Source organism: Manihot esculenta, chromosome 7, assembly GCF_001659605.2.
Source record: "Manihot esculenta cultivar AM560-2 chromosome 7, M.esculenta_v8, whole genome shotgun sequence".
NCBI classification, from domain to species: Eukaryota; Viridiplantae; Streptophyta; class Magnoliopsida; order Malpighiales; family Euphorbiaceae; genus Manihot; species Manihot esculenta.
The window spans coordinates 346291-366431 of NC_035167.2; the positions used below are offsets into that span (position 1 = coordinate 346291).

Sequence of the window (20141 nt, forward strand, 5' to 3'; positions counted from 1 at the left end):
CATAGGTAAATGCAGAGAAGACATTATTACCACAACACCACTAAACTTCCACACGCAAATCCCCAAGGGTACAACGAATTTAACACCAAGCATCTGCCTTTCCGAGAGATGATTTCCAGAAAAACGCCGGGTTTCAGTCTCCTCAAAAGTGGTAATCGCACCTTTGGGCACAGGAAAAAAGAAAGAAAAAGGACAACACCCTGCTTGTCTCTACAGCCAACAGTTGCGCTTCAGAAAATGACAATATAAAAAGCCAAATTGCATACCTCAATAATTGAGACATGGAGAAAAGTATACACATGTAGTTTGCTGCTTAGTCCAGGGAATAATGGGCAATTGTTCTATGGCAAAAGTAAATCTGTAAATCAAAAGCACTCGATACAACAAGACAAGCCCCGAAGCCATATATTTTTAATGTCTCTGTATACCTTATCCATTTGCAGTAGAGCTGCAATGTAAGATATCATTGTTCTGACAAAATTTTCCCTTTTAGATTCCTAGAAGTAGCATGAACTAGAAACCAGCCCATCCAGCAGGTTGAGTAACTGGATTACTCTCCACTACCTTTTTCGCAGTCCCACCATAGTTCTGAGAACTATTTCCTTCATTAATGGGTCTTGAATTCTGAGTGCTGGCAGAAGGAACAACCGTAAAACTATCTGCTCCAAAACCCCATGACTCAAATTCAGAAGGTTCCTGAGCAGCCTGCATTTTCTGGTTTGCATTTCGTGTCCTAACAGATTGGGGACTATTGCCCTTTGAAAGAGGCTGCTGATGTGATTTGGCATCCTCCGCAAATGCTTGCCATGGCTTAGTCTCTGGACTCGGAGAGCTCCAGTCAGATTCTCCTTTCTACAAGAACAATAAATACTATCACCAACATGCATAATTGGATGTATGGAAAAATAAGATAGCAATAAATAAGGGACTCTCGTTGCCACACCTTAGGAGTTGTTGATGATTGAATTTTAGGGGAAGCATGATACTTATTAGGTGATGGGGTTCTAGCAGCCATTGCTTGCTTGAGCTCCTGTATATCTTGCCTCTGAGATCGACAAATGGCAGATAGCTTTTCATATTTTGAAGTCATTTCCACCTTCTCTATGTTTGATTGCTTCAGTTGCTCTCTAAGCCTCTCTATTTCAGCCTCCAATTCTTCTTCTTTTACTGATTTGTTATTACCAACTCTGGAGTTCAGATTATTGCTATCAAATTCAGCAACAAAAGTATTAAAAGCCTCATCTTGGAATAAAGATGTGCTCTCATTTTTTGATGCTTTCGGCCTCTCCGTGCCACGGTCTAAGTCTTTCTGGAAGAAATTTATTTCAAAGTCCTTGGAAGTACCATCCTCAGAAATGTGCAACTTGCCATGCACATTCCTCCTAGTAGAATGAGTTTCTGCATTTTCATCTTTTGCAGGGTTGGCATTTTTGGATAAAGTATTATTCTCCATTCGACTCCTATCATGTCTCAATGTGTTATAACTAGGTTCTTCATCAAACTTAGGTCTGCTCTCATTTTCAACAGATAATGAGTCCTTTGCATGTTGAGAGGACCAGAAAGCACCAAGTTGTCCCCCACTTCCCCCTCCCCCAGAGGGAGGAGGTGGTGGAGATCTATGAGGCATTGGATGTGACCTATTTGCAGGTTTGGAAGTACCTGTTAATGTTCAAAAATAATAAAATTAAAAAGTCATTTCTCTACTAAACAAGGTCCCATTTGCAGATAGTTTTACATTTTAATTGTAGCATTTGATCCTCTGTCCATCACATAAGGAGAGAAGAAAGTAAAGAAAAGTATAAGTCACACCATAGAACCAGAAAATGGGCCCCAGAATTACTTCATATCACTTTATTCTGAAGAAGATAAAAATATATATATTTTTTCTCCAGAGAAACTAAGCTTTTTATTCAAGGAAATGGTTTCACCTTCATGTGCTCCAGCAGACTGCATTTCAGGTGGCCCATCAGGCAATGACTTCTGCAGATTAACTGGTAACAGCTCATTAACACGAAACCATACCTGTGACCATGGGAAAAATCCCAGCATCAGTAAACAGATTCTTAGAACTTTGCACCTCATTTTCCCATGGATATGGATGATCTAAAACTAAAACTAACCCAAGTTCATGGAGATGAATTGCCAATCAAGCAAAGCGCTTGCCTGCGTGATGTCTGGTCTGTTATCTGGTGAAGCTTGAAGCATATCCCTGATTAAGTCTACTACTGGTGTGCTGTACTTGGGTAAGTCTGGAATGCGATAGTTTCCATTTAATATTTGTAGCTTCGACTCCCCATCAAATGCATTTTTGAAGTAGCATATACGGAAGAGCAAACAGCCAAGGGCCTGAAATGTGGGGCAGATCAACTTCAGTTTCCATTAAGGAGAAGAATATTGCAATGAAGACATGTCAATTCACTTACCCATATGTCTACCTTCTCACTTATAAGTTCTCTTCGCAACAGATCCCACATCTAAATCAAGAAAAAGAGGAAGGACTGTAATCAAAACAGTTACACCACAATGAGTTAGAAACATTCTTTTCAAAAGCAAATCATTCAACCTCAGGGGCTCTATAGGCAGGTGTTGTGTACTTCCGGATGTTATCTTCTTCAATTCCCATTTCTTCAGGCTTCTCAAAACGCTTATGATTGGTAGAGGTACTCCCAAAATCACACAACTTCCACAGTCCATCAGGCCCCAAAAGAAGATTCTCCGCTTTCAAGTCCCTAAAGATTACAAAGAAGAATGAAACAGGTGAGAAAAAGATTAATATGTGAACAAACTTAAGCCTCTGTCATCAAATAAGCCGGTATGAAAAGGAAAAGGGAAACAACCTACTAATTTAGGACAACACTAGCTGATTTAAGTAGAAAGTGTAGAACCCTGATATTGTTTAGTGAGTTGATCATAAGATCGAATTAGCAACTATTAATAACTTACAAAGAGATACAATTGAAATATCTATCCAAGGGTGAAGCCAAAATAATTTTTTGAAGGGGCCACTGCTCATTGTTTATATGTTTTTTGGGAGGGGAAATGTTGTATATCCAAAAATATAAAAACAGAATCTAGTTAAGCCAAATTATTTTAAGAGTGCCAATATTATAAAAATTTATTAGACATATGATAAGAAATAATTAGTTATAGATTTCACATTTCCCATATAATGATAAAATTATATATATAATAAACCATATCCATATCACCCTCAGCTTTATAATACAGAATATGCACAAACTATAAAAACGCCTATAAAATCAATTCAGTACGAGACAGAAAACAACAATAAGCTGCAAGAAGTTCTATAATAAAACTACGGTTTCCTTGAGACTGGGTTACTAAGAGAGGGGGAACATATAATTAAGGAAATAATGAATTCATAATTACAACATTGAAGTCAAGATGCAGCACCTCTTACCTGTGAGCAATAGGTGGAGACTGAGAATGCATTGCGTAAACTGCATTGCATGCATCTCTGAATAAGGAAAGGACCTGTTTTTCCTCAAAATATCCTGCTCCTCTGCTCTCCAGCACACTAACCAGAGACTTCTCACAAAATTCCATAACAAGAAGTGCTTCCTTGGTCCTTCCCATATCCAAGATGGCATGTGAATATAGTGTGACAATATTGGGATGTCCTTTGAGTGATTTCATCACATTAATCTCCTTCAGTGCCAGTTCTAGTGACTCCTCATCAATGCATATCATGTGCTTTAGAGCATATTGCTTTGAGGCATGCAGAGCATCTCGAGCTAAGTAAACACAGGAAAAACCTCCCTCAGCAATGGCATTCCTGACATTAATCTTGAGATTGCCAACATCCATATAACGACCTTCAAGCCCCGCTGGCTCTTTTTGAGTAAATGGTTTAAACCTCCACATAGTTGGTACAAAGAACACAAGAAAGCACTGCATATAAAGTGGACAGAAAAAAACGATATTCACAAAAACAAAGGAAGAAAAGGAAAAATATAAATTTAGTATGAGAAAATATAACTTCATATTTAAGCTCGGCATCAAACATAGACTAGTTCATAGATTTTGGGGTTTTGATTACCAAGGAATAGACACTTTACAAAAAAAGTTTGAAGATTGTCATTCCATTGCTGTCATTTTATATGCATGTTGATATCAATCTAACTCCATTGGTGTTACGAACCATGTTTCATTCTTGTTAACATGGAAAGTCCTAGCTCAAGTTTGAAAAGATAAATGCGACAAGCAGATGGGGGCCACACAAATTTTTGCAGGATACTATGCACAAGATCCAGATAAACTTGAATTCAACTGCTATATACAGCTTAATGACACACACGCACAAAAAAATAAATAAATAAATTTCCGTAAGGCCCATTACATTGACCTAGTTTGAATACAGGATTTTAGTCGAGTAAATAAAATAAGCACACAAGACGATATAATACAGTTTCAATCAAAGTCATCAGCATCCCAGTAATTCCAAAAACACCCTGCTTAAAAGAATTCAAAGCATTTAGCCATTGAAAAGTAAAACACACGCAAGCAGATACCGTTCATATAACCAAATTCCAGCACCGTCAAACAAGATCCAATCTTTTTCGTCCTTACATCCTCCATATGCTCCCAACAACTAAAGATTGGCTTTAACTATTTATTTCAATAGATCAACACATGAACAAAACAAGAAGCTAAAATCTTTAATCACATTACAAAAAGCTAACGTGAAATTTAGATCTGCTTTCCTAATTCAAGATTCATTATTCGATTGTAAAAAATCCCAGAACAACCCATTACTCCAACAAGATCTAAATCATAATCCCATTAATAACCAAACATTGTATGCTCTTTATGTACTCCCAAAAAATGAAAAAACGAGAAAAACAAATAAAACCCACAAAAAAAAAAGTACCTTGTAAAATCCGATTGATTGATGAGCAGAAAAGTATAAGCTAATTAGAATGAAGAAAAACAGGCCACAGAAGCTGATGCGCTCTGGGTTTAAAACACAGATCTAAGTCCTCTCCTCGTTAGATCTCAAAACGGATACAGAGAGGGATAAAGGGGCGGCAAATGAGAAGGCAAGAGAAGGGTGTATATAAAGAGAGACGGGAAAATGGAATTGGGTATGCAATGTATATATAGGAACAGGAGAGAGATAGAGAGAGATAGAGAGAGATGTGAGGTAAGAGGTGAAATTCAGGGAGGTAAGGAAACTGACGCTTTCGGTGGGAATTAGAGAGTACGTGAACGTGACTGGCCCGCTACAGAGGTAGAGAGGTGAAATTTCAAGCGTACTCGCCTGGATCTGGAGGACGCGTGTCTTATTCTTCCTGGCTTCGAGATTAGCTTTGTTTGCTAATTATTGTGGATTTGTGGGTTAAGATTATTATAATGTAAGCAGTAATGTATGATTTGGGATTATTTATTGTTTGTTAATGATGATTTAATCTAGTCAGACCATTGAATTCTTTGCTTCTCTCCTACCTTTGTTTGGATCTTGTGAGAAATAAAAAGATTTTTTTTTTTAATTTATGTATTAACTAGATAAGAAAGGATTTTAAAAAATATCTAACTTAAAATATTTTCTTTCAAATTGAGTGAATTATAGATAAATATTAAAATAAAAGTGATTTATATTAAATTTACTAATTGATGATATAATGATCAACTTTTCTTTTTTACTTTTAAATAATAAAGTATATATTTCAAAATTGATAATATATTTAAATAACATAAAGAAAATTATATTTCTTTCTTTTTTTTTTTTTTCCTTTTTAATTACTCTTTATTTTATCTTTACAAACGTGATTCAATAAGAAGTGTTTATTTTTGCCCCAAGTAAAAGAAAAGTAAATGAACAGAATCAAGTTGCCATCATGAAGGAAATTAAAGAAATTCATAGGGGCTATAAATAGATCTAGCCATGCTTTGATACATGTCAGCTCAAATCGAAATCAATAATTCATATTTATTAAGAATAATTAATCAAATGAGTGTAGAGGTTGGTATCGGATAATAATTAGACTATGTGTGACAAATTATCATAATATATAATTGATATTTTGGTATTCAAAAAATAGAGTTTATAGTATATATAAATTTAGTTTGAAAAAATCACGTCTTTCATCTTTTATCCTTTTTTTTTATTTCATTTTTTATCCTCTTTTTCTTATTCTCTAGTGACGCATAATCGTTATATTGCTAAAATACCACCTATTTTTTATCATTCAGGTTCGTACGTACGGACGTATTAGCGTACCCCTTTTTGTGAGACTGCTATTTAATTCTCTCGGCGCACATGCTGATAGCATTGCGAGGTAGTTAGGCCTGCTCTTCTGCCTTCCATCACATCATCGGACTAGGCTATTCTCTAGTGGACTCGCGCATGAGGTCAGTCTAGTCTGTTTTAGTCATGGACTAGAGTGTGCGATATAAGATCGATCTACTCAGAAGGATATAATGGATTTTAAGCCTATATTCTTCTCCAGAGTTCAACCTCACCTTAGAATAAGAAGCCCGACGGTCATTAATAATGATATTGGATAATTAATTTATTGATATAAATCCTTCAACAACAACTGTATCAATTAAGTATTTTCTTGTATTAATATTATTATTATTCGATATTCTGCTTTTGAGGTTGAGAATGGCATAATTAGTTATTTCTTGCTATACTAAATAACTGCTCTAAAATTCAAACTAAATATATAGCTTATAGTTTATTTTTTTGTATCACAATTATTAGTATAATCAACATCACAATAACCTTCTAGCTTGTAGTCAATTTTACTTTTATAAAATAATCGGAGATCAAGTGTTTCTTTAATATATTTCAAAAATCTTTTAACCAATTTCAAATGATACTTTTAGAATTTTGCATGAAGTAGCTTGCTATTCGAATTGCAAATACAATATCTATTATTGTTAGTGTTAGACAGATTAAATTTATGTACACATTTAATCTTTTAAATTTTTGCCTTATGAGATACTTAACTTTAAATTAACTTCTATTAGAAAAGGAAAAGGTTTACAATTTAGCATTCTATACTTTTGAAGTAGATATTTTTGCATATTTTTATTGATATAAGAATATTTTTTTTTTTTTTGTATATTCTACTTTAAATTTAAAAAGTGATTTCATGCTCCAAATTTTTTCATTTTTAAATGAATCAATAATTTCATCACCAGTAACAATGAAATCATCGACATAAACTAAAATGATTGAGAATTGATTTAAAAAATAGATACAATTGTAACTAAAAGTCAAATGTTTGATTATTTTACACAAAAATTTAAAAAAGGACATAATTAAAAATTCACATAAAGATTTAGATTTTTTAATTTAATAAATTTAATTAAAATATTTAATATTTAATATTTTAAATTAAAAAACGTCATAACTTATTTAGAGCTAAAATTAAAATTTAATGGATGCATTTAGCTAAATCATTGAATTGATCTCAAGGGCTGATTTGGACTTTTACCCAAGAGATTTTCTTAGGTGTGAAAGATATTTATATACGGAAATTGCCCTTTGAAAAAGCTGAAAGTATTTCATATATTGATGGCAACAATGGTATTTACCATGTGAATTGAAATATATATATATATATTCTTGAAGTTTTCTATCCGGTATGAAAACACAATTTATAAGCAACAGAAAGGAAACTTGTTCTGAATGTTGAACTAACCATGAAAGTTAAAGGTTTTCTCTCCCTATTTCTCATTCTTCTGCCGGTCTCAGCGGTTCATAATGAAGATTCTGTGGAGGATTGGGCTCCTCTTCGCCGGAGTAGTTTTCCGGCAGGTTTTATATTTGGGACTGGCTCATCTGCTTACCAGGTTTGTTCTTGGTTTCCTGTGTTGTTAACTTTTAGAACATTTGATTATGGAGAAATTGATGAGTCATTGATGTGTATGTGATTCTACAGTATGAAGGTGCAGCAATGGAAGATGGCAGAGGACCAAGCATATGGGATACCTTCACTAAGAAATACCCCGGTTTCTCTCTCTCTCTCTCTCTCTCTCTCTCTCATTCTCTCTCTCTCTCTTGATATCTGATAATGCATCCATGGATAAACTGAGAACAAAATGAGGTCTACAGTATTATTGGAATGCATGATTCAAGGGTCTACAATAATGTATCAGAATTAATATTTGTGGTCACATGTGTAGACTGCTCTTTCACCATTTTATTTATTTATTTATTCATTTTTTTAACAAGTTTTCTCTCCATTACTTCTTAATTTAGTGCCAGAAGAGCAACCCAAATTTCAAAATCATATATATTTTTTCTTAGTTTATAGATATATATGTAATTATTTATTCTCTAGAAAAAGAAAATTATATAAAAAATACAAATATCATATACTCTAGAAATAATTAGGTTTTGAACCAAAATTAATGAATATCTTTTGGGAGACAAACTGTTAGAAAAATATGGGAAAACACTTTATTGAATAGGGACAAGTTTATTTACAACTCAAATATTAACATTTGTGTTGTTTATATTACGCAAAAAATTTAACTAAATAAAATAAAATCTCCTTAAAATCTCAGCAAATAAATAAAATAATGAAATTTAATTTAAAAATTACAATAAAATTATTTTAAAAAATATACAAATTTAAAATCACGGTAGAATAGAATGCTGTAATTTATGAAGAATTATGATAGTGCAGATAAAATAAAGGATCACAGTAATGGAGACGTAGCCATTGATTCATATCATAGATACAAGGTAAATAAATATATATATGTTTCTTTTGATATATATATATAGAAAGAGAGATATTTTCAGACTACTTTCTTCATCTTTTCCATAAAAAGATTGTATTTGATCAGGAAGATGTGGCTACAATGAAAAGCTTAGGCTTTGATGCTTACAGGTTTTCCATTTCATGGTCGAGATTGTTACCGCGTGAGTATTCATACCCAATATTCATTGAGCCTTTATATATAAAATTAAACTTATATAAGGGATGATTATTTAAATTTCTATATTTTAGGCGGCCATCTCATCGGAGGAGTAAATCAAAAAGGCATTGATTACTACAACAATCTCATCAATGAACTCTTGGCTAATGGTCAGTATTTAATAAAATTTTTCATTTTTAAATGAAAATTTATATTTTCACTCGGAAACTACACTTACGATTCAAATTAAAATCAATTTTAAATAAATTCTATTTCAATTTAAAGCAAATCAATTCAGATCTGATTTTGATTCCGACAGGCCTTGTCTAACTACCGGTGTATTTAATATTTCCCCTATATAGTGGTGGGTAGCATAGTATACTGCCAAGTAGTTAATATATAGGATGTTGATGTGACATTACATGATGAAGGAATCCAACCTTTTGTGACTTTATACCACTGGGACCTTCCTCAAGTTCTTGAAGATGAATATGGTGGTCTTTTAAGCTCTAAACTTGTGTAAGTTATAATATTAATAGGTTCTATGCTTAACTCAAATTAAATCCTTGGTTAGTTAATTATCTAATTCTTTAATTACATGTGAAGGGATGATTTTCGTGATTATGCCGAGTTATGCTTCAGCAAGTTTGGCGATAGAGTAAAGCACTGGGTCACCTTCAATGAGCCATTAACTGTTGCTACTGATGGGTATACTAATGGTAAAAAAGCACCTGGGAGATGTTCAAACTGGCTCCCTTTCAATTGCACTGGTGGTGATTCAAGTACTGAGCCTTACTTAGCAGCACACAATCAACTTCTTGCTCATGCAGCTGCAGTTAAAGTGTACAGGGACAAATACCAAGTAATCTTTTTTCCTCCCTTTGAGATTTTTTTTTTGTTTATTAAATTATGTTTTTTTAAAGACTAAACCTTGTATGTAGATTTCTCAAATGGGTCAAATTGGAATTACCATAAACTCTGAATGGCTTCTACCCATGACTGATTCAATTAGTGACTTGAATGCAGTAGCTCGAGCAATTTCTTTCGAATACGATTGGTATATGAAATTTTCATACATCATTTATGCTTTTATAGATAGCTTAAAGATATATATATTTTAATGTGAGTTGACATGTTATGATGAGTTTTGAAGGTTCATGGAACCATTGAAGTCTGGTTCTTATCCTGCTGATATGGTTGCTTATGTGGGAAAACGATTGCCTCAATTTTCTGAAGATGAATCCTTGTTGGTTAAAGGATCTTTCGATTTCATCGGAGTAAACTATTATACATCAAAATATGCAACTAATGTTCCCTGCAAAACTGAAAACTTGAGCTACTCCACCGACTCTTGTGTCATGCGCACACGTAGGTTCCTCCATGTTCTTACTTTTCCTTCCATTTAGAAGAAGTTGTCTACCTCTTTTCATGTCTGATATAAAGCAATTTTAATGCACAGCTGATCGGAATGGGATTCCCATTGGTCCAAGGGTATGATTTAACATAATTGAGGGACTAACTAGTATTTTTCAGTTGCATATATATACATATATAGTTCATGGGTTATGGTTTGTTGTGCTATAATTGAAATTTGCAGTCAGGATCAGAATGGCTTTACGTTTATCCAAGAGGAATTCATGATCTTTTGCTCTACACCAAGAACAAGTTTAATGATCCTGTCATCTATATAACTGAGAATGGTAATTCAGTCAGTGAATCAGCTATATATAAGATGTCTATTTTACACTATCAAAAGTTAATTTATAGTTTTTTTTTTAAATAAATAAATATTTTTTGCAGGAGTTAGTGAGCTTGATGATACTGATAGGATAATGCTTGAGGATGACTTAAGAGTAGATTACTTCAACAACCATCTTGCATTCATCAAGAAAGCAATTATGTGAGTGATTATCAGTGCCATAATTGTTGAATATTTTGTGAGTATGCATATATAACTAAAGGAATGAATATTGAACAACAGGAAAGGTGTGAAGGTAAAGGGATACTTTGGATGGTCACTTCTAGACAATTTTGAATGGGATGATGGTTTTGCAGTTCGTTTTGGAATGGTGTATGTAAACTACAAGGATGGATTGGAAAGGTCTCTAAAAAAATCAGCCATGTGGTTCAAGGAATTTCTTCATTCTGGGAACTACTCTCAATTAGCAGCATTTTGAAAGACTAAAAAACACACAATATGAAGAATTTCAGAATTAATATGAGCTTCTTATTAACTGTTTTCTCATTTTGATACTGCTACTCTGTTCACCAACCCTTGCTTCATCTCTATGGTCATAAATAACTCTGTTCACATAACTCAGAGTACAAAGCTAATACTAGAGCAATCACCTGAAAGTAAAACAGGCGAAACAACATAAAAGTAAAATCTTATGATAAAAATGATGCCTTAGGAAAAACCCATCTCATGATTTTGCAATTCATGGTAATAAAGTGGTCGGTTGATTTGAAATTGCCTCTTCTATCGCTGGGATAGATTATATATGAATCTTAATTTCAGGTTTATAATTAAGCTAACTAATTGACCAATACTGAAGCAAATTTGGCTGGTCCTGACTCCTGACACCAATTCTTGCGGATAAAGTGATGATGATATTGAAAGGTTCAGTGTTTCATGTTGAATCAAAGAATGGATCGATTCACTTACCAAGCCGCGACAAGATTATTAGATGATCAGCTGTTAGTTGCATCTATATTGAGTGAAAAATTTTCGGAGGAATTTTTAAATTTATTCTAATTGAATTGATCTTTATAAGATTTGAGTATTTATACATAAAGAATTAATCTAAATTATAAATAATTATAATAAAAATAAAATTTCTATAATCAAGTCTAATTAGGATCTCAAAAATCTGAATTCTCTTAATTAGGAACGTTCTATGTTGGTCAACACTCTCCCTCAAGTTGCATAGATATCACGCATGCCCAACTTGCAAATTAAGATGTAGTAGGTTTTGTTGCTGAACCCTTTAGTAAACACATCAGTTTCACCGGAAGTCACATGGTCTAATCTCAAGATATCATTTATTAATTTCTCTTTAATAAAGTGCCGATCAATCTATGTATTTCATTCAGTCATATTGAACTGGATTGTGAGTTATACTAATAGTAGCTTTGTTGTCACAGTACAAGAGGAGTTTGTCCCTCTCCAACACTTTTAATTTCTCCAACAATCTCTGCAACCATAAGAGTTCACAAACACCTTATATCATCTCTCTATATTCTGCCTCAGCACTTGATTAAGTAACAATACTTTGCTTTTGCTTCTTCAAGTGACAAGGTTTTCTCCTACAAATGTGCAGTAACCACTAGTTGACCTCCTATCATTAACGGATTCAGCCCAATTGGCATTGTGAATGTGTGTATAATGAGATAACCGTGTTTAGAGAATAGGAGACCATTTCTAGGAAAAGATTTCAAGTATCGTAAAATGCAAAAAACAGCTTGCATGTGAGATTCACAAGGACCATGCATAAACTGATTGACTAAGCTGACTGCATATGCTATGTCTAGTCGGGTATGCGAAAGATAAATCAGTCTGCCTACTAACTTCTGATATCTGCCAATATCTATTGATTCACCAATCCCTACTTGTAACTTGTGATTGCTTTCAATGGGAGTTTCTGCTGGTTTATAGTCTAACATACTTGTTTCTTTCAAAAGATTCAGACTGTATTTTCTCTGAGAAATAAATATTCCTTTCTTTGATATTGCAACCTCGATTTCCTAGAAAATATTGAAGTTTTTCTATATCTTTAATTTCAAACTCTTGAGCCAAAAGTTTTTTCAGTCGAGTGATCTTTTTAGTGTTATCCTCTGTCATTACTATGTCATCAACATAGATTATAAGAAAAATAATTTTATCCTTGTGATGTCTGATAAATTGTAATACCCGGCTAGACTCCGGTATCGGAATTCCTACCGTCCGGTGGAATCTCGGATGTCGGAGACCTCTAGAAGGGTAGAACCATGCTTTCATAAAATGTTTTCATGTTTTTAATGGTTTTAAAGTATGAAACTAAATGAGTTTTTGCATGAAAATAGCATTGGAGGGAAACCCAGGTTCGGCCGCCGAAAGTCAAGTTCGGCCGCCGAACATGCATGCGTTTTGGAGGCACGTTAGGCCCCCGAAAGCATGAGTTGGGGAAGTCCAGGTTCGGCCGCCGAAAGTCAAGTTCGGCCGCCGAACATTGCATGGATGCGGAGGCACATTCGGCCCCCGAACGTGGCCTGGCCAGCCACCTATAAAAGGGGCACTTAGTCGAAATGGGCGAGCTTTCTCCCATTTTCGGCCACAGCAAGCTTCCGACCTTCCCTTCGCAACTCTTGTGTTCTTCCTCCAAATCTCTACCATTTTTCTTGAGTTTTAAGCTTGCATTGAAGGTTTTGAGCTTTTAAACCAAGTTTTGGAGCTTTGGGAACTCAGGAGCTCATTTGCTTGGATCTCCGAGTTTAGGTCGTCTCTCTCTCGATCTTCAAGAGGTAAGAGCCGATCTTAAGCCCCATGTATGTTTTAAGTAAGTTTTAAGTGATTTTATGGGGTAGAATGACATGTATAGGGTTGTATGAGTTTTTAAGTAAATGTTAGGTTTTATGTGATTTTTGAGCAATGTGACATGTTTGAGTATGTTTGAAGTGTTGTAGTTGGGGTATATGCTTGTTTGAGGCCCCTAGGAGCTTGAATGCATGTTTTGGTTGAGTGGTATGCATGATTTGTGGGTTTGGAGGTGAAAATGCACAAAGGAGCCAAGTTTCTGCCCTTTGGCAGAAACCAGGTTCGGCAGCCGAAGGCACTTTCGGCCGCCGAACATGGCTGGGGAGGCAGGCCTTTCGGCTGCCGAAGTTGCCCCCGAAAAGAGACTTTCGTCTCTGTCTGGCACTTTCGGCCGCCGAAGGTGCCGCCGAACCTACCTGAGTTTCGTCTCTGTCCAGGACTTTCGGCCGCCGAAGGTGCCGCCGAAAGTGCCCTGTTCAGCCACTTCATGCATATCTCTATGTGATTTTTTCAGGATGTTTTAGGGGGTTTTTGGGGAATATATTAGAGTTATGTTTATGTATGTTTGGTCCCTCATTGGAGTCCACCTGTGTAGGTTCGGACCCGAGGAACCAAGGACCCCAGCAGTGAGCCAGCTGCTACAGAGTTTGTCAGAGTCAGCCAGAGGTGAGTGAAACTAAGCTTAACCTTTTAAATTAAGAAATGAAATGCTTTTATCATACTTCATGCATCATGATCATATTATAGGTTGTTTGCATTAGAATTCACGACTATGCCGCATTGTATTGTTGTGATAGATGATAGTGGATGGACATTAGGATGATTCATTAGCCTTCTATATACGAAGTCCTGTGGTGCCCATAATAGGGCCGGGCAATACGAAGACCTGTGGTGCCCATAATAGGGCCGGGCAATAACTCCGAGTACGAAGACCTGTGGTGCCCATAATAGGGCCGGGCAATACGAAGTCCTGTGGTGCCCATAATAGGGCCGGGCATGGAGTTGAGGAATTTTTGAATCAGTCCATCCGTGGTGTGATTTGTTTGTGCAGTGACGCATTTCATGATAGCATGTTTTAAATATTTTCTTTTATAGTTCTACTCACTGGGCATCTAGCTCACCCCTCTCCCCTAACCCCCAGGTTTGCAGGTACGGGATAGATAGAGAAGGCAAGACGAGAAAAAGTCATATGTATGTAATAGTTAGTTTGTGGACATGACAATTGTATTATGATGAGATGTAAAAACATTCAGGATATTATGTAATGAGGTTATTGAGGATAGAGTTGCGCTTGACCATAATATATTGTTAATCCCTTTTGTATATACATGATCTTATGTTATGATGTTTATGTAAACTAACTCAACACAGGTTGTTTTGCCTTTAAGGCTTGATGAGATCCCACAGAGGGACTATGTTATGTATATGATCAGAGTATGCACAGGTTGAGTTAGTTGATGACAGTATGTATGAAGAAAAGTTTTAATTTTTATGCATGTTGTTGATCATGTATGGGATTATACAGGTTTACAGGTTATATGTCAGGCTTGCTACGGGTCCCGGCGGCCTTAAGTCGACCCGGACCCTAGCGCCGGTAGCGGTCCGGATTTTCGGGGCGTTACAGAATGGTATCAGAGCCCTAGGTTCATATGGTCGGACCTAGAGTGTCGGGCTCATAGAGGTTATAGCAGGTCAAGCACAATAGGAAAGGTCATGTCCACTAGGATAGGATGTGGAGTCCTGTCTTACATGATGATGTGATATGCCATGATTATATGCATGTGCATACATGATATGTTCTGCTATGTGATGTATGTGATGAGGGTTCATGTGTGCCCACATGAACCATATGATGCTAATGTTTGCTTGTTATGAGCTGTTTTTCAGAGAATAGGATGAGAGGAACTCGTCGATCTGCGCGATTGACTGGAGTGCCACCTGAGGATGAGGGCACGAGCGCCCGTCCTCCTACATTGCCTAGGGCAATGTCTTATAGAGCCAACAGAGAAAGAGTGTCAAGGGACCCTAGGAGGTCTTTTGATGCTAGCAGAAGGGGGACAAATAGAGGAGGAAGTTCTTCAGATGTGAGGGAAGTTTTGGAAGAGGATCAGAGGAGGGATGGGAACCTGGATGTGAGCATGCAGGAAGAAGGGACAGGGGAGTCACAGGGAGGCGTTCAGGCCTCGGGGTATGGTTTTCCACCCCATTATCCACCCTTCCCACAGGGTTCAGGGTATCCGATGGGAGGTACATCGGATTACTCCAGCTTTAACCCCTACCCTACCTACATGCCCTATCCACCTTTCTATCCACCTTACACACAATACCCAGCTTATCCACCCTCACCTTTCTATCCAAACCCGGCAAACCCTGCCTTGGGGAATGCTGCACCTCCACCTCCACCACCTACAGAACCAGCAGCCCCAGTTACTCAATCTCCTAGACCTAGCTCAGTCGATGGGAGCAAGGTAAAGATGACAGATTACCTCAAGCTAGATGCTCCCAAATACAAGTCAGGGGATGACCCCTTTGAGTATCTGAGAGTAGTGAAGACAATAACTGATGAGCTAGGGGCAAGTGACAGCAGGGCCATTCAGATGGCAGGGTTCACTTTAAAGTGCAAGAAGGCACGGGAATGGTTCAAGTGTTATGTGGACCCGAGACTAGACGGTATGACATGGGAAGAATTTGTGAATGAGTTCGCTGGATGGGCTTTTCCAGACAGTTCTAGAGAACTGAAAATGATTGAGTTTGAGCAACTGAGGCAGTCAGAGTACATGAGTGTAGAGGAGTTCACGGATAAATTCTTGGAGCTATTGCCTTTTTCAGGGCAAGCTCTAGATTCAGATACGAAGAAAGCCAAGAAATATGTTATGAAGTTGCATTCCAGGTACTCCTCGTTGGTTCAGTCAGCTGAGAGAGAAAGTTTCCACACTGTGGTGGATATGGCTCGAAGAATGGAGGCAAGTGCTATAGTTGAGGGGTCAGTGAAGCAGTCAGTGACCCAGTCTTCAGGGGTTAAGACCCCAAACAGAGGAGGACCAGGTTTCTCTTCTCAGAGCTCAGGTAAGAAGAGGTGGGATAGCACCACCAAGAAGCCGAAGAAGAATAAGTTTTGGAACAAGTTGAAATCCGGTCTGGGATTCGGCGGTGGCTCGAGCTCAAGCTCAGATGGTACAGAATGCCAGAGATGTGGAAGACCGCACAGGGGAGTGTGTCGAGCTGGGACTAATGCATGTTTCAGATGTGGACAGGAGGGACACATAGCTCGGGATTGTCCTAGAGCGCCTTTTATGGGCCAGCCCCAGCAGACAGCTTCTGGTAGTGTGGTACAGCCAGCAGTTCCAGCCACAACTCAGGGCAGTGGCAGAGGTAGAGGGAGAGGGGTAGCCTCTTCTTCTGGTTCCCGAGGTGAAGGTCCATCAGCTCCAGCCAGGATCTTCACCATGACTCAGCAGGAGGCTAACACATCCAACACCGTGGTGTCAGGTAATCTCGTCATTGGGTGTTCTGATGTGTATGCATTAATGGACCCGGGTGCATCTCATTCATTTATTACTCCGAGAGCCGTTGAGAGGTTAGGTCTGATAGTCTCTGGGTTAGAGTGTCCCCTATGGGTCAGTGGACCCAAGTGTGACCCGTCAGTGGCAGTGTCAGTCTGCCAGTACAGTCCAGTTTTTATTGAGGGAAGATGCCTCTCCGCCGATCTTGTGGTTCTAGATTTGACAAACTTTGACGTCATTCTAGGGATGGATTGGCTATCTACCCATGGTGCTACCTTGGACTGCAGGGACAAGGTAGTCAGGTTCAGAGATCAGAACGGGTCAGAGGTCGTCTTCAGAGGAGACAAGAGGGGCACACCTAGAGGCCTGATATCAGCTCTTCAGGCTCGTAGGTTGCTTAGGAAGGGATGTCAGGGGTACTTGGCTCATGTGAGAGAGCTAGACAGTCAGGTCAGGGAGCCGGCCTCGGTGCCAGTTGTCCGAGAGTTTCAGGATGTCTTTCCAGATGAGCTTCCAGGTTTACCACCTGCTAAGGAGATAGAGTTCGAGATAGAATTGATGCCTGGAACTAGACCGATCTCTATCCCTCCCTACAGGATGGCTCCAGCCGAGTTGAAGGAGTTGAAAGAGCAATTGCAAGAGCTAGTAGAAAAGGGTTTCATCCGACAGAGTACCTCACCTTGGGGTGCTCCGGTCTTGTTTGTGAGGAAGAAGGATGGATCCCTTAGACTTTGTATCGACTACAGGCAGTTGAACAAAGTCACTACCAAGAATAGGTACCCATTGCCAAGGATCGATGATCTATTCGACCAGCTAGCCGGAGCAGGTTGTTTCTCCAAAATAGATCTAAGATCGGGGTACCATCAGCTAAGGATAAGGGAGGAAGATGTGCCAAAGACGGTTTTCAGGACCAGATATGGGCATTTTGAGTTCCTTGTGATGCCGTTCGGGTTAACTAACGCCCCTGCAGCATTCATGGATCTCATGAACAGAGTGTTTAGCCAGTACCTGGATCACTTTGTTATTGTCTTCATAGATGATATCTTAGTGTATTCCAGGAATGCAGAGGAGCATGCCCATCATCTGCGGTTGGTCTTGCAGACTTTGAGGGAACATGGCTTGTATGCCAAGTTCTCTAAATGTGAGTTTTGGCTGAGGAGCATTTCGTTCTTGGGGCATGTAGTGTCAGAGAATGGTATTGAGGTAGACCCCAAAAAGACAGAAACTGTGGCTAACTGGCCTAGACCCACTTCAGTAACAGAGATCAGAAGTTTCTTGGGTTTGGCAGGTTACTACAGGAGGTTCGTTCAGGACTTCTCAAAGATAGCAGCTCCTCTGACCAGACTAACCAGGAAGAATCAGAAGTTTCTGTGGACCGACCAGTGCGAGGAGAGTTTCGAAGAGCTTAAGAAGAGGTTGACTTCAGCACCAGTGTTAGCTCTGCCATCTAGTGATGAGGACTTTACAGTCTTTTGTGATGCGTCCCATGTGGGACTGGGTTGTGTACTGATGCAGAATGAGAGGGTGATCGCTTATGCTTCTAGGCAGCTGAAGAAGCATGAGTTGAATTACCCCACACATGACCTTGAGATGGCAGCAGTAATCTTTGCACTCAAGATGTGGAGGCATTACCTCTATGGGGTGAAATGTGAGATCTTTACAGATCATAAGAGCCTGCAGTACATCTTGAGTCAGAGGGATCTGAATCTGAGGCAGAGGAGGTGGGTGGAGCTGCTGAGTGACTATGATTGCAAGATTCAGTATCATCCGGGTAAGGCGAATGTCGTGGCAGACGCCCTAAGCCGGAAGTCACTAGGCAGTCTATCCCACATCGCGGCAGAGAGGAGACCAGTGGTGAAGGAATTCTACAAGCTTATTGAGGAAGGTCTACAGTTGGAGTTGTCTGGTACAGGTGCCTTAGTGGCCCAGATGAGAGTAGCACCCGTGTTTCTGGAGCAGGTGGCTCAGAAACAGCATGAGGACCCGGAGTTAGTGAAGGTTGCCAGGACTGTTCAGTCAGGCAAGGATAGCGAGTACAGATTCGACAGTAAAGGGATCCTCCGCTATGGGAGCAGACTATGTGTACCAGATGACATTGGGCTAAAAGGAGACATTATGAGAGAGGCTCATAATGCAAGATACAGCATTCACCCCGGAGCCACCAAGATGTATCAAGATTTGAAGAAAGTTTATTGGTGGCCAGCGATGAAGAAAGAAGTGGCACAGTTCGTGTCAGCCTGCGAAGTGTGTCAGAGGGTGAAGCTGGAACATCAGAAGCCGGCTGGAATGCTTAACCCGCTACCTATCCCAGAATGGAAATGGGAGAATATAGCTATGGACTTCGTAGTGGGGTTACCGGCGGCGTCCAACAGAGTGGACTCCATATGGGTGATTGTGGACAGACTCACCAAATCTGCTCACTTCATTCCTGTCAGGAGTGGCTACTCTGTGGACAAGTTGGCGCAGGTGTATGTCGATGAGATCGTCAGGCTGCATGGGGTTCCTGTTTCGATAGTGTCAGATAGAGGGCCCCAGTTCACCTCCAGATTTTGGCGGAGTCTGCAGAATGCCATGGGTACTAGGTTGGATTTCAGTACTGCCTTCCACCCCCAGACTGATGGACAGTCAGAAAGGACCATCCAGACTATCGAGGATATGCTCAGAATGTGTGTGCTAGACTTTGGCGGTTCTTGGAGGCAGCATCTACCTTTGGTGGAGTTTGCCTACAACAACAGCCATCATGCTAGCATCGGGATGGCTCCATATGAAGCTTTGTATGGAAGGAAGTGCAGATCACCTGTTTGCTGGGAGGAAGTTGGAGAAAAGGCCTTGGCAGGGCCTGAGTTAGTAGAGATCACCAGCAGGGTGGTACCCATAATCAGAGAAAGAATCAAGACTGCTGCAAGCAGACAGAAGAGCTATGCAGACGTCCGCAGAAGACAGTTAGAGTTTCAGGAGGGGGATCTGGTATTGCTCAAGGTGTCTCCAATGAAGGGAGTGGTTCGCTTCGGGAAGAAAGGTAAACTAGCCCCACGATACATCGGACCCTTTGAAATCTTGCAAAAGATTGGGAATGTGTCGTACAAGCTGGATTTACCTGCTTCGATGGAAAGAGTCCATCCGGTTTTCCATGTTTCAATGTTGAGGAAGTTTATGTCAGATCCGAGCAAGGTTCTTAGTGAGCCTGATGTGGAGGTCCAAGAGGATCTCACCTATGTTGAACAGCC

The 20141-nt window shown here is 38.8% G+C and overlaps 2 protein-coding genes across 4 annotated transcripts; one reads left to right on the plus strand and one right to left on the minus strand.

Annotated features, from left to right (window-relative positions):
* Nucleotides 1–229: 229 nt before the first annotated feature.
* Nucleotides 230–5142, minus strand: LOC110619175 (probable serine/threonine-protein kinase DDB_G0276461). The gene is made up of 8 exons (XM_021762448.2): nt 4892–5142; nt 3422–3912; nt 2564–2729; nt 2424–2474; nt 2164–2346; nt 1929–2022; nt 944–1659; nt 230–852 (listed from the first exon to the last, which is right to left on the minus strand). The coding sequence occupies exons 2-8, from the start codon at nt 3883–3885 to the stop codon at nt 514–516; spliced, it is 2013 nt and encodes a 670-aa protein (XP_021618140.1). The 5' UTR covers nt 3886–3912; nt 4892–5142; the 3' UTR covers nt 230–513.
* Nucleotides 5143–7596: 2454 nt separating this feature from the next.
* On the plus strand, nt 7597–11149 carry LOC110618520 (beta-glucosidase 12). Of its 3 annotated transcripts, none has more exons than XM_043958552.1 (13): nt 7597–7824; nt 7914–7983; nt 8664–8722; nt 8812–8902; nt 8991–9068; nt 9330–9417; nt 9505–9760; nt 9840–9955; nt 10052–10266; nt 10358–10389; nt 10496–10598; nt 10699–10798; nt 10880–11149. In XM_043958552.1, exons 1-13 carry the CDS (start codon nt 7675–7677, stop codon nt 11073–11075), a joined length of 1554 nt encoding a protein of 517 aa, XP_043814487.1. In that variant the 5' UTR covers nt 7597–7674; the 3' UTR covers nt 11076–11149. The 3 variants fall into 3 exon arrangements, with proteins under 3 accessions (XP_043814487.1, XP_021617355.1, XP_021617356.1); XM_021761663.2 differs by having other exon boundaries at nt 7598–7824; nt 8827–8902; XM_021761664.2 differs by lacking the exon at nt 8664–8722 and having other exon boundaries at nt 7601–7824; nt 8827–8902.
* The last annotated feature ends 8992 nt before the right edge of the window (nt 11150–20141 follow it).

Bases quoted from the DNA above. Each gene is read 5' to 3' on its own strand.
- LOC110619175 (XM_021762448.2), bottom strand. From the start codon at position 3,885: ATGTGGAGGTTTAAACCATTTACTCAAAAAGAGCCAGCGGGGCTTGAA. The intron at 2,730-3,421 runs GTAAGAGGTGCT...TGTAATCTTTAG, and splicing joins TCTCCACCTATTGCTCACAG to GGACTTGAAAGCGGAGAATC. The intron at 2,347-2,423 runs GTAAGTGAATTG...CCCACATTTCAG, and splicing joins GTGAGAAGGTAGACATATGG to GCCCTTGGCTGTTTGCTCTT.
- LOC110618520 (XM_043958552.1), top strand. From the start codon at position 7,675: ATGAAAGTTAAAGGTTTTCTCTCCCTATTTCTCATTCTTCTGCCGGTC. The intron at 10,267-10,357 runs GTAGGTTCCTCC...TTTAATGCACAG, and splicing joins CTCTTGTGTCATGCGCACAC to CTGATCGGAATGGGATTCCC. The intron at 10,599-10,698 runs GTAATTCAGTCA...TATTTTTTGCAG, and splicing joins CATCTATATAACTGAGAATG to GAGTTAGTGAGCTTGATGAT.